Source organism: Alosa alosa, chromosome 21 (assembly GCF_017589495.1).
Source record: "Alosa alosa isolate M-15738 ecotype Scorff River chromosome 21, AALO_Geno_1.1, whole genome shotgun sequence".
Classification (NCBI taxonomy): domain Eukaryota; kingdom Metazoa; phylum Chordata; class Actinopteri; order Clupeiformes; family Clupeidae; genus Alosa; species Alosa alosa.
In genome coordinates this window covers 8,941,035-8,955,086 of record NC_063209.1, presented here as the reverse complement: position 1 = coordinate 8,955,086, position 14,052 = coordinate 8,941,035, and the positions used below count along the sequence as shown (strand labels likewise).

At 49.3% G+C, this 14,052-nt stretch overlaps 1 protein-coding gene across 1 annotated transcript in view; it reads right to left on the bottom strand.

The window, feature by feature from the left end:
* atp8a1 (ATPase phospholipid transporting 8A1) overlaps window positions 1–14,052 on the bottom strand; it is a 140,421-nt gene that overhangs the window by 16,544 nt on the left and 109,825 nt on the right. The window contains 6 exon segments of the mRNA XM_048231901.1: window positions 5,731–5,838; window positions 6,038–6,094; window positions 6,897–6,958; window positions 8,946–9,007; window positions 9,009–9,028; window positions 13,900–14,022. Of these exon segments, the coding sequence (XP_048087858.1) occupies window positions 5,731–5,838; window positions 6,038–6,094; window positions 6,897–6,958; window positions 8,946–9,007; window positions 9,009–9,028; window positions 13,900–14,022 (432 nt within the window).

Here is a 14,052-nt window from a genome sequence, read left to right as displayed (position 1 = left end):
GTGATTTCTGTCATGTCATAATTCACACCTGGTGTTTCACACAAACACACACACGCACACACACACACACTGGGGTAGGGGGACGTTGAGCTGACCTGGAACAGTTTTGCCGTTTTCCTCTTTTCATACGCGACACAAAACCGCCGTTCACGGTCAAAGACGTGTCAGGACCATCAAATGAGGGTCACAGAGCACAGAACTCTGTGTGTGTGTGTGTGTGTGTGTGTGTGTGTGTGTGTGTGTGTGTGTGGAGGGGTGTCAGTATGATGTGCTGCCTCTTAAAACCTGCAGACAGGAGGTGAGGTCACTGCCTCATTTGGTGCTGTGTTCGGACTTACGAGTGGATATGAAGGAATTACTGTAAGCTCTCTCAGCTCGCTTACACACACACACACACACACACACACACACACACACACACACACACAGAAAACACAGAAAACACACAAGCTCACACAGATTTACACACGAAACAGACAAGCACACACACAAAGACATACATGTACAGAACACAAACACACTCAAACACACTCATACACACACACACACACACACACACACACACACACACACACACACACACACACACACTCATACAAATGGGCACGGAACCAAGAAGCGTGGGCCCAGGTTGTGTGGAGGGCCAGTGTTGAGCTGGTGGCTGAATGCAGCGTTGGGTTTATCTCTGGATAGGCTGAGCAGCCGACTCAATGGCCACTCTCATCCACATTCCTCTGGATCAAAGAGAGTGAAGCTTGATGAGCTGTCCTTTTCATATGGATACACACACACACACACTCGTACACGTGAACACACACACTCTCACACACACACAGACACACTTGTACACGTGAACAAACACACACACACACACGCGCGCGCACGTGAACAAACACACACCAACACACTCATACACATGAACACACACACACACACACACACGCACACACATAAATACACTCACATTCTTACACGTGAACAAACATACAGCAACACATTCATACACGTGAAAACACACACACACACACACACACACGCACACACATAAATACACTCACATTCTTACACGTGAACAAACATACAGCAACACATTCATACACGTGAAAACACACACACACACACACACACACACACACACTGGCACAAATGAATACATTTACTCCCATACCCACAAAAATAAACCCCAAAGACACGCACAGGCATTTATATGGACATTCACACTCCTCTACTTGTACAGAAATACACACCCACCAGGTGCACTGAGATCAAAATAAAGGGTGTACAAATGGATCTTTCTCCGTCAGCAAAGAGCACAGACCAGAGTGGAACGCTGTGTCAACACCTCGAGCGGGACCAAACCGGAGCACTTCAGAGGACCGTACCTGGTTCCAGTATGTGTTCTACAGATGCACACCTCCCATCCAATCAGAGGCACTCAGACGTGCTCCATCTCACTGTGGAATGTCATGGATGACTCCGGGCCGAGACTGGACATGGAGCAGGTGTAGCTGACGGAACTTTGGATAGGTAACCCCCACCACCCTCGCCTCCCAACCTTCGTCATGACGCCCCCATCGCAGACAAACGGATGGGAACCAAAGAGAGCCCCCCTGCTGCCGGGTCACGACCCCGGTGACAAGTGAAGTGTCTCACAAGGTCGGACCTGACAGCAGCCAACAGTTTATTAACACCATTATTTTTAAACCCGACGAGGACAATTTCGCAGAGCGTTCCCACGTATATTCTCCGCATAGTTTGGACGCAGTTCAACACAAGCAGCCGCGATGCTCCTTGACCTTGTCAGTGGTCAGCAGGCTCACACCTGTCACGTCAGCGCCGCGCGCCAGAACTGCTTCACTTCTCCAGTCTCGATCCAAGACCAGCCTGGTCAACAGCAGCAAGTCCTTATCAAGCTGTACCGCGGACTAACTCAAAGGGACGCCACGTTTCGAGTTGCACGCTGCCAGACGAGCAACTTTAAGCGGCCCCATGTAGGCCATGTAGCACGGAAATGCAGAGACCATTTAATCTCCTTTACAACTCAGCACATGTGCAGGTACCAACATGCTTCCCCCTTTCCCCTAGTCTACCTGCAGGTCTCTCAACCACCCCAGTAGGAAGCCATGTTCTGCATTCAGAACAGCCATTCATTCCCTATACAGTGCACTAATACATACTGACTCCCTACATAACACACTACTGTATGCAGTGACTGAGCGGCTGTTCTGAACACAGGCATGAGGTGTGGGCGTAGACTGTGGGTGAAGCTGGCATGGGGTGGTCAATGATGGAGGATGTCTAGCTGGGCAGAGCAGCCTCAGATGCCCTCTCGGGTATCGCTGGCCGCCGTCTCTGGCGCGGTGATGCCCAGTGTGTCCCCACTGAGTGAAGGCGGCGTTGGGTTACCTGCCTGCTCTCTGCCACAGGAGAGACTCCTGCTCAGCAGGAGCACAACCAGTCCCTGTAGGGTGCGGAGCGGAGGGAGAGGTGGGGCATGGCTGGCGAGGGGTCGCCAGCGTTACATCAAAGTCATCACAGGCTGACGTCTCAGACATGACTCATTTCACACTTCGGAAAGCGATACGTGTCCGTGCAAGAAAAGAAAAATGGCCTGCGGGGTGTAGGGCACAGGGAGAGTGGGCTTTGCAGACGGCCGGGTGTTGTCATTACGTAGTCATTACGCGTGGCGTCCGCACATGACTTGATTTCTCACTTAAGAACATGATACACATCTGTGTAGAAAAAGGGGGAAAAAAAACTATGCCTGATATTTTCCCCAACTTTCATGGTAATATGACCACTGCAACTCTAACAGATAGGATTGATCTACATCATTGGTTCCCAAAGACTGGCTCGCAGGAGATTTTATTTGGGTCGCCAGCACAATTTATGTTGTGTAATAGGCCTAGCTTATACCATTTAACCAGGGAAAGCTATCAGTTTTCTATTGGGATATAGTTTGTTTACCACAGTGACGGCCCTAGAATAGCTGAGGCTTAACGCTGCGTGCAGAGGGGCAGCGTGCATCTTACTCACAAAGGAAACATTTCTGTGGGGTTTTGCTATGGACCTCGTGAAGTTGCAAAATGAAGGACATGAATCAGCATGAACATTAACGGACAGCTGCTTCGCTGACCGATTAAAATCTAGTTACCATGCTGTCAACTAAAGCAGACATCCTAATACCGGCATGGCTATTGAATTTGCCATAGTCCGGATAGTTTCGATTGTAGATGCACTCTTTAAAGTTAATAGCAGCCTCCTCACATTCCTTATTATTTCGGATTTAAAATGCACACCAATGCATTATATATACAATTTAAATGGACATTTTAAAAGCTATTATTTCCTCTTGTTTTCACCAAGAAACTATATTATCTTTTGGCTATTGCTTAAAAAGCCTCTTTGTTCTGATATTTATTCATTTCACATTCTTACAACAACATAGCTTGTCACAACATCAATACACAGCCTTAGTATAAGGCCTACAAACAAGCAAGCGTTTAACTTATGGATTCAATGCAGATTCAACTTTCCAAAGAAACCTCCAGAATAGGCTACAATATAACTAATTTGAGTTATTTGCTATGTTTACGCCGGAATTAACGCTGTTATGGATCCATTTGTCTGCAACGCAACGTAGCCTACAACATCTCTCTCTCTTTAGATATACAGGAACAGCTTACTGTGTTGAAGAGTGACGACATGTGAATGCAAGAATATCCCCAAACCTCGGATGCATTAAAACGTTATCTTTTAGGTAACTTTCCACGCTGATGGTGCTCTAAATGCAACACAACTGTGTTCAAAGCAGGATGAGAAAAACCTGAGGTTGTGTGTTTGTACAAAACTGACCCGAGAATTTTATAGCTTTGAAAATATTTAACATTGTTTCATGTGTAATTGAGATTGCAGAGTTGTGGGAAACTGAGTCAGTGCATCACCAATCCCTGTAATAGTGGTATTAGGGCCAGACCTGCCTCTTTTATGTACCTACATATGGCAGTGTAGAATGATTAGGGGGGGGGGGGCTATAAAAGTTTGAGAACCTGTGGCCTAAAACAATATTGGTGGTTGCATGTTAGATCTGAAGTGAAATGGGTCGCGAGGGTCTGTCATTTTTAAAAAGTGGGTCCCCAGAAAAAAAGTTTGGGAAACACTGATCTACATTCTAGATCTACATACAACTATGCCTGATATTTCCCGCAACTTTCATGGTAATATGACCACTGTAACTCTAAGAGATAATGATTGACATTATCTTTTCACAATAGCCTTAGTACTACAAAGCCTTCAGAGAATGCACCACCAGGCCTCACTAAATCCCAGGTACAACAACTACTTGACTAGACATCAGCTGGTGCAAAGGAGTTGGGACACTGGGCGAGTGAAGCAATCCCTGGCCCACCAGGCCAGAGGGGGCAGCGAAGCTTTAACACGACGTCAGCCAGGCCACCCCTGAGGAGTCCCGCGTCGCGGGGCAAAATGTGTCGGAGGCCGGTGGCGTCCAAGTTCCTCATAAAGCCTAATAATGCATGCGTCACGAGAGAGGAAACTGCGCCGCTTTCAAGACTCTAAGGAGGCCTGCTCAAGCTAGACGGCACGAGCCCCCTTGGCGATCACAGAGGCGTATTAAACAACTCCGCACCACACCACCGTGTCAGAAATGGGCACGGGAACAATGGGCTTTAATGGGGTTGAAGGCAGGGATCATGTAATTTTTGGGGGGCTTTTTGCCTCGTAACAGTTGAGATTGACAGGGAGCCAGTGGAAGAGATGTGGGTGTGGGATCGAGAAATGACCATGGGTCAGAATCAAACCCTGGTCCCCCTGTGGGTACTCGGACCAGTACTGTCGTCAGGACGCTGTCGCTTGTGCCACAGCTCCCAAACGTTGGGATGGGAAACGGAGGATAATACTGGTGGGGTTGAAGACAGGCTCCATGATGTCCTTTTCCTGTTTAAGTCCCTCCTAAACCCGTCGAGCCCAAACAGGGCTGTTCAAGCGGCCCAGCAACGCGGCCAGTGGAATGCAGAGAGATGCGTCTGGTCAGCTTTGGGGCTCTGCAGCCGGCCAGTCTCAGTCCCAGTCCCAGCATAGCAGAGCAGAGGAGAGAAAGAGGCTTAGAGAGGCTGGCGGAGGAGGCCTGGGAGTGCTTAGCGCTAACAGGGGGCTAATTGGGTCCATTAGGTGATTATGAGGGCCGACCGGCCGGCGAAAAACAAGAGGCCCACACAAGCCCCCCGGCCCTGGGCTGTGAAGCACTGGTGTAATGGTACTCCCCTCTGACACACACACACACACACACACACAACTCTCCACTCCCTTCTCTCCCAATAGACCCAAAACGAGAATGAGGCAATGATGAGATTAAGGAGGGAGATTGTGTAATGCCAGGAGAGCAGATGAGGGGTGTGTGTGTGTGTGTGTGTGTGTATAATTGTGTAATGAGTAATTTTAGGTTGGTATGTAGTGTATGAATCTTGAAGTGTAACTGTTTAAATGTGTCAGTATATGTTAGAACTTTGAAATGTGTGTGTATGTGTGTGTGTGTGTGTGTGTGTGTGTGGGGGTTCTTGTGTGAGTGGAGATATGTAAGGTGTGGTGGAGTGTGTGTGTACTGTATGTGTGTAAGAGCATGTGTTCTATGAATGTGTATGTTGATGTTGGTGTTGGTGTGTGTGTGTGTGTGTGTGTGTGTGTGTGTGTGTGTGTGTTTAATTTCCTTACCTCTCCCGACATGTCCGGAGCCAGGGGAATGAGTGGCCACAGAGAGGAGTAGATGCCGAAGAACACTATCCAGAGGGCAATGCTCCCCCAGATGGCTATGTGACTGAACTGGGAACAGAACACAAACACACATTACCCACAATGCACCACAGAGACATTACAATAAGTATTGCACAGGGTTCCCACAGACTTTTCCAAGGGCTTTCCTGGTCCAATTCCTGGTCAATATCAAGGACCCAACACAACATAGTCTGAGACGTGGATAAAGGTTCATTACTGGTCTATTATATGGTGCGGGTACACTCACTGTAGTCCAGGACGAAGTCTCAAGTCCAGCCTTCAGACACACAGTGATCACCACGAACTGCACACACACACACACACACACACACACAGAGAAAGGAAGAGAGAGGAAAATAGAGAGAGGGAGAGAGAGACAGAATCAACATCTTTAACCCAGGCAACCCGTGTCCATGGAAACATTAGCCTCCCAGCGACACGGTCATGAAATGGCACTTTCTCGTTGCGGTATGGCAGGGGCTCTGGGAGAGGTGCGGACGCCAAGATAAATCTCGTTTCAAAATCAGAGCCACAGAACCCACCACCTCCCTGCACAGCCCTCATTTCACCGCAGCGACCAGGGCACACCAAATCAGATACAACTGTGTGTGTATCTGTGTGTGTGTGTCTGTATGTGTGTGTGTGTGTGTGTCTGTCTGTCTGTCTGTCTGTGTGTGTCTGTGTGTGTGTCTGTGTGTGTGTGTGTGTCTGTGTGTGTGTGTCTGTGTGTGTGTCTGTGTGTGTGTGTGTGTGTGTGTGTGTGTGTGTGTGTGTGTGTGTCTGTGTGTGTGTCTGTGTGTGTGTGTCTGTTCACCTGTGTGTGCTTGGTATGGGGATCTGATGTGTGTGCATATGTTAATGTGAGTGCGTGTGTGTGTGTCTGTCTGTGTGTCTTTAGCGTGAGGATCTCAGTGTGTATGTGTGTGCATGCGTGTGCATGTGTGTGTGTGTATATGTGTGTGCGTGTGGTGAGGAACCTGACTGTGTGGAAAGACAGAGGTGCTTTGTAGAGGCTGGGCTGAGGCCAGGGTCTGGCCAAGGCAACAACATGGTGGCCTGCAGCCACAACAGAGAGTGGTGAGGAGCGACACCACACACACACGTACCGTATAAACCATGTTCCCCAGGAGAAGATAGTCTGGAGTCTTTCCGTTCCCAAAGACGGTGTCTGTGGAGCAAACTCACATGAAGGCATTTAAGAAACGGAGAAATCATGAAGCAGGAGGAAGGAATGATACATATATATCATAATTAGAATGCTGAAGAGAAAGACACTGTTCAATGTAATGCTAAATATCTATGGTAAGGGCAAGAGAAAAAATAAATAAAGAAACTGTTCATTTAAATGTTAGTTTAAAAACAAATGACATGTACATTTGCGTAGCTTCAGACTTGTAGCTTTGGCAGCAATGAGCTGATTCCTTCATGCCAATAAAGCATCATTTGATTTGATTTGATTTGAGAGAAAAGAGAGAGAAGGAGAAGGCAGGCCATGTTGTGTTGTTGCTGTGTCTGTACGGCATGGCCTCTAATGACCTCGTTTGCCAATCAGCGTGGGGTTTGAGCGCTGATGTGCGGGCGCTGATGTGCGGGCGCTGAGAGAGCGAGCATGAGAAGAAGGCAGAAGACGAGCAGAAGCCATTGTGACCCATTAGTGCCATTCTCCTGCTGCCAAACATGGCAGGCCCTGCTCGCCCTCTCTCTCTCTCTCTTCTCTCTCCTTCCTACTCTTTCTCTCTTCCTGCACATCCCAGTCTCTCTCTCCATCTTCCACTCTCTTTTCTCTCTCTCTCTCTCTCTCTCTCTCCTTTCTCTCTTCCTGCACATCCCAGTCTCTCTCTCCATCTTCCCACTCTCTTTTTTCTCTTTCTCTCTCTCTCTCTCTCTCTCTCTCTCTCTCTCTCTCTCTCTCTCTCTTTCTCTCTCTCTCTCTCTCTCTCTCTCTCTCTCTCTCTCTCTCTCTCTCTCTCTCTCTCTCTCTCTCCTCCTCCTGCCTCCCTCTCTGTTCCCTCAGTCTCTGACAGCTGAAAAGACGCTGAAAAGAAGCTGGACTGGCACCCCGCTCTGTTTCCAGCCATCACAGACATTTTTAAATAAAGAGGGCTGTTTGGATTTGGCCTGACAAAATATTCCTTCATTACTGGTAATGACCAAAGATCTTCCTCAGAGAGAGAGAGAGAGAGAGAGAGAGTTAGAGAGAGGGGGAAAAAAAGAAAGAAAAAAAAGAAAAAACAAAAACGACGCTCCTATTGAGTTCAGTGTTGGCCAACTTAATGTGAGTACTGGAACACCGTGTTGTAAAGACCAGCTACACCCTCTCCCCGATGCCACCCCCACCCCCACCAACCCCCAACCTGCCTTAACCCGCCCCACCCCTGCCCCAACCAAATCCTTCAGCCGTCTATTCCAGATGGTCACATGGGCGTGTGGTGTGGGTGCGCTGAGGCCTGGTTGACGGCCTGTCAATCACGGCCGAGAGGGCTTTCTGCGCTTTTGTTTGGAGAGGCGGCCGGAGCCGGAGCCTGAGCCTGTGTGGTCCCCCCAGTCAGCCGGCCAAACCCACGGCTCAAGGAGGCCCATTCCTCCGCCGCCGCAGTCTGAGCCACACAGACACAGAGAGAGGGAGGAGGAGGAGGAGGAGTGCGAGACACTGCCAGCCAGAGCGAGTGTGTGTGTGTGCGTGTGTGTGCGAGTGTGTAGGTGTGTGTGTGTGTGTGTGTGTGTAGGTGTATGTGTGTAGGTGTATGTGTGTAGGTGTATGTGTGTAGGTGTATGTGTGTGTGTGTGTGTGTGTGAGGGACAGCGGGTAAATGTTCATGTTTGGCTGTTTTCCCAAATACTCTACTATGTCTTATATTGAAGTGAGCAGCCCAACTGTGTCACCACCATTTGCTTTAATGATGGTCATGCTGAGACAGTGTCCAAAACCATTCTATTGTGTAACGCCATCATTTAATGGTGGTTGCAGCAGAGCAAAACAGTTGGGAAATGTGCCTCAGTTCACTGGGCAGGTTTGTTTTGGAGAAAACTCATCATCAAACTACATTCATTCCTCTGTGTGTGTGTGTGTGTGTGTGTGCGTGTGTGTGTGTGTGTGTGTGTGTGTGTGTGTGTGTGTGTGTGTGTTGTGGAGACCTGGGAGGAGAGCAGCTTACCGTGCTGGAAGGCTTTGAGGGGGAACCAGAAGAGGATAACCAAGTCTAGAACAAACCCGTTCACAATGGGCCCAGAAGACCCTCTGTAGGAGGGAGAAGGGAAGGAAAGAGAGAGAAGAGAGAGAGAGAGATAGAAAGAGAGAGAAAAGGACACAACAAGGAGGATAAAGAAGGAGACGACAGGTGAAGAAAATAGATGAGAAATGGAAAAGGGAGAGAAACAGAGAGAAGGGGAGAGAGAGAGAGAACGACAGAAGGAATGAAAGAGAGAGAGGAAGAGAAGACAAGGAGGAGAGGTTGTGCAGAGAAAGATGGTGAAGAGGGAGGTGGGGTGGACAGAAAGAAATGGCGGAGGGGGGGGCAGAGTGAGAGAAAGAGGGAGGTAGAGATGAGGTGTTGAGGGGATATGGCCCAAGGAGGGAGGGAGGGAGGGAGGGAGAGAGAGGGAGGGAGGGAGAGACAGAGAGGAGAGAGGAGAGAAAGCATGAGAACCCCGGTGGCTGCCCTAACCCTGCAGCCGACCCCCGACCCGAGAGCCTTTGTCCGAGCCCAGCACTGGGCTAAGTGGTGGTTTTGTCAGGCCTCGCCGCTGAATGGCCTCCCCGCTGACAGACACTTTGTATATCCTGTGTGTATGTGAGAGAGGGTGCATGTGCGTGTAGATGTGTGTGTGTGTGTGTGTGTGTGTGTGTGTGTGTGTGTGTGTGTGTGTGTGTGTGTGTGGGAGTGTGAGTGTGCGTTTGAGAGTGTGTGAGAGTGTGTGTGACTGAGTGTGTGTGTGCGCGATTGAACAGACTGAAGGATGCCAGAGTGGAGGATTCGTTCAAGAAAAGAGGGGGGTGGGGGGTTAGCAGGGAGAGGGGGGGGGGGGTTGCTCAGCTTTTCCCTCCTACTTCTTTTCTTTCTTCATCTCTGTTTTGTGAAGCACTAACCCCCCCCCCCTCCTTTTTCCCCGCTACACAGTTTCTTCCCTAATCAAGTTTCTCCAGGCTTCTCCTTGGCGGATTTAAGAGGGGAAAAGAAACAAAATGGCCGATTTTAAAAGGAGTGGCAGGCTGGGGAGGGGGAAAGTGTCAGGAAAGTGGTGCGCTTGAAGAAATTAAGATGGATTAGCTGGACTTTTCAAAATGTCATTTAATACTGAAAAAAAAAAAAAAAAAGACCTAGAGGGAAAGGAGGGTTTCAGTACAGGTAGCTTTCAAGACGTAAGACTGTGTCTCTGTGTGTATATGTGTTTGTGTGTGTGTGTGTGTGGGTGGGTGGGTGTGTTGGGAAGGAGGGGCAGACAGACTGAGAATGTGTGTATTTGTGTGTGTTTTAGAGAGTATGTTTTAATGTGGACTTTGGATGTGCTGGTTAAATAAATATTCCCCCTCCAAAACCACCTTGTTTCAGATTTACTTTATGCGTGTGTATGGCCAAACACAACACTAATGGGCGATGTAGCATGAAACAGCCGTGAAATCTACTCTGCCCGGACTCCACTCTCTCCTGCCCCCTTTTTCCAGCGCTGTTTCCCCAAAACACGGCCACCCTCTCCCCCCTGTCCTCTACCACCCCCCGCCCCACCCTACCACCAACCCCTGCCCCTGCCTCAACCCTAGCCCCATACTAATGATGACTTCAGACATCTCAATGCATGAAAATGTATTAAACGCCACAAGGGCCATATTTGGTCAGGAGCGGTCCCGCTGGTGTTGATAAAAGCAGGCTTCCAAGAATGGTGTCGTCTGAATTTCACAGGGCATGAGGATCCACGTGTTTCCTTTTATCAAAATGGAAGGTGATGTTGGAATGAGTAAGACACGGCATTAATGACAGGGAATGCTGGTTGTTTCTGGCGTACATGGAGCAGAAAAGAGAAGGGTAGATACATTGTCTGATCTGGAAGTAAATTGAACACGTGACAGTGTTTTATGCAAGTTAAAAGAAACAAAACCATGTTAATACCATATTGAACGGCCCCGTGTTTTAACCTCATAGCTGAAGAAATTTAGCAAAATCAATGTATAAGCCGCGGCTAATAGTTGGGAAATTACGGTAAACAGCTGCAAAGCTGCACTTTAATGCAAACACTAACAGCAAGTTTTTTTTCTATTTAGTGTGAGAGTGGGAAACAGAGGAAAGAGAAACAAATGGAAGGAGAAAGAAACATGGACACAATGCTCCGGGATCGTGTGCTGTTCTGGGCAGTGTCATCCGAAGCCCCGGTGTGACACTTCGCCCTCTCAGGCCCGACCCTGTGACCTTTCCTATCGCCTTAACAAAACAAAGGCCAGGGCCGTGCCCCAGAATGACCAGTCCATCCAACACCCACAAACCCACCCAGAACCACGCCAGCAGCAGGCGGATTCCTCCGCCCACCCCCGATTTCGCCTCAGATCAGTACTCCCTGTGGTTTCTCTGTGATAAATTATCTCCAATTGAACCCAAACAGCCTCCCGCTAACCAGCGCGCTGGAATCTGCTCTGGAAGCCTTTGCTTTCCAAACGACACAATGTGGAACAACAAACTCCCATCTCCAAGGACACACTCCTCCCACCCTTTGAGTGTGTGCGCACACACACTCACACACACGCACACGCACACACGCACACACACACACAGTGTTAATGAATGCTAATGAAATCAATAAATGTTCATAATCATTTGTCACAGCCAGTGGTACCCTCCTCCCCTGGACTAATGTGGCCCCCTGCCTCGCTGCCGTCTCCTGGCAGGTTGCTGGAAAGGCCTGTGGTGAATGGTGATCTGTCTGTACTCTGGGCAGGGTAGGGGTGGTGGTGGTGGTGGGGGGGGGGGGGTTCCTTTGTGTGCTGGTTAAATTGCTTAAAAAAGCATGAAAGGATGTACTTTATATTGGGCCAAATATTTCCAGTCCTGCCCTTTTTTCTTCTCCCCTCTTCCCCTCCTCTTTTTCCTTTCCTGTCTCTCTCCCTCACCCTACAGCCCTTCCAACTTCTCCTCCTCCTCCTCTCACCACTTCTTCCACAGCGCTGTCCAGCAGAAATAGAGATGGAGAGGAGTGAGTGGGAGACAGGAGGAGAGAGAGAGAGAGAGAGAGAGAGAGAGACAGGGAACGGAAAAGAAGAGAGGGAGAGAGAGAGGGAAAGAGAGACCAGGAGGGAGGGCTGTGCAAGAGCAGACAGGTCTGTTGCGGAGAGAAAGGCAGAGGGAGAGAAAAGAGAGAGAATGAGAGAAAGACAGACAGGGAGGACACGGAGAGAGGGATAAAGCGAGAGAGAGAAAGAAAGAGAGAGAAAAAAAGAGAAAGAAAGGGGGATAAGAGGGATAGAGATGGATAGAGCACAAGTGCGTGAGAGGGAGAGGAAATGTGGAGGGAGTCCTGTGTTGTTGACCAGTGAAGCTGGAGCGATGGCGGCCACACCGCGGTCCACCATGGGCGAGTCTGGGGGTTAATTAAGCGACTTAGGTGTCAGGAATATATAATTAAAAGTGAAAGGGGGACAACAAGAGCAGTGCCTCGGCTGTCTCCCACTGCCCGTTCTCTCTCTCTCTCTCTCTCTCTCTCTCTCTGCTCAGTGCACAACGCTTTAATTCACAAAGACAGTATCTATTGTGCACAAAGGGGGCAGGCGTGCAGAACCAAAAGGTTTTAGCAGAATTCCTGCTGGATTTGAGAGAGTTGCCCTGGGCCAGTAACAAGCAAAATATCAGGGAGGAGGAGGAGGGGGGACGGGAGAGAAAAACACACTCACTCACACACACACACACACACACACACACACACACTCTCATACACACACACACACACTCCTGGACTGACCTCATCCAGGTCATCCTTTTAACGTCTTTACCAAACCAAACACCTTAAATGTGGGCAACAGGTTTTTTCCCCCTGCAGCTTTTTCCCTTGCTGAGTCAGACAGAACTCAACGCTGTGAGGATGAGTTAGAACTCCCAGCGTAAAAAAAAGTAACCACAATGCATCTCCTGACCGGTAGACACAATATTATTCCACACCCCACTACCCAACCCCACTCTCCCAGCCCAAACACCAATGAAAGAGCAGAAGGGACATGCCACAGTCAATATGTCATTCCAGCCTGGATTTAGGGGTGCAGTGCAGTGCGGTGAGGAGGGGTAAGACACCCCCACAGGGGAGCCGCTAGGCCAAGGGGCCAGACCAGGGTCGTCAGATACTCCCCCCCAACCCTCACTTATTTACGGCGGGTGTAGGTCCAGCCACGCTGCTCTTTGGCAGGACGGGCCGTTGAGTAAACAAGCCGGGCTTTAACAAATTGCATAATTTTCCACAGTAAATGGCATGATGGCCTCCGTGGTGCGACCCCCCTGCCTGTCTGCCGGTCCCCCTTGTGTTGAGTGTGACCTCTGTGGCCACGCTGCTCTAATCCATTTGGCTGCAGCTGTAAGCGGGTCTCCATGTCTGTGGAGAAGGGGCCGCGGGGTTACGAGGCCAGCGGCGGAGGGGCCGGGACAACTTTATTAACAGCAGGGGAAAGCTAACGGACATGCTGTAGACACGCAAGCACACACACACAAATATATATATTAAGGCAAGTGCGCACACACACACACATATATATATTAAGGCAAGTGCGCGCGCGCACACACACACACACACATATATATTAAGGCATGCTCTCTCTCTCTCTCTCTCTCTCTCTCTCTCTCTCTCTCTCTCTCTCTCTCTCTCTCTCTCTCTCTCCTCTCTCTCTCTCTCTCTCTCTCTCTCTCTCTCTCTCTCTCTCTCTCTCTCTCTCTCTCTCTCTCTCTCTCTCTCTCTCTCACACACACACACACACACACACACACACACACACACACACACACACACACACACACACACACACACACACACACACACCTTGCATGTCACTGCAAGTGCAATAACACTTAAGCATAATACTTTTATAGTTTCTATCCCGACTAGACACTGCTACCCTGTGAGTCTCCACAGATGTGATCATACCTTGGTGTTGAAGCCCATTGCATTTTGAGAAGTCTTGTATAGCTCGGGATACTTCAGCATGTTCTCCTTCCGGCAAGATCGCTCGAATATGCCCAGAGTCAGAGGGGGCAAAGCGGTGAAGATCTGGCCAACACAAAGACACACAGAACAGGG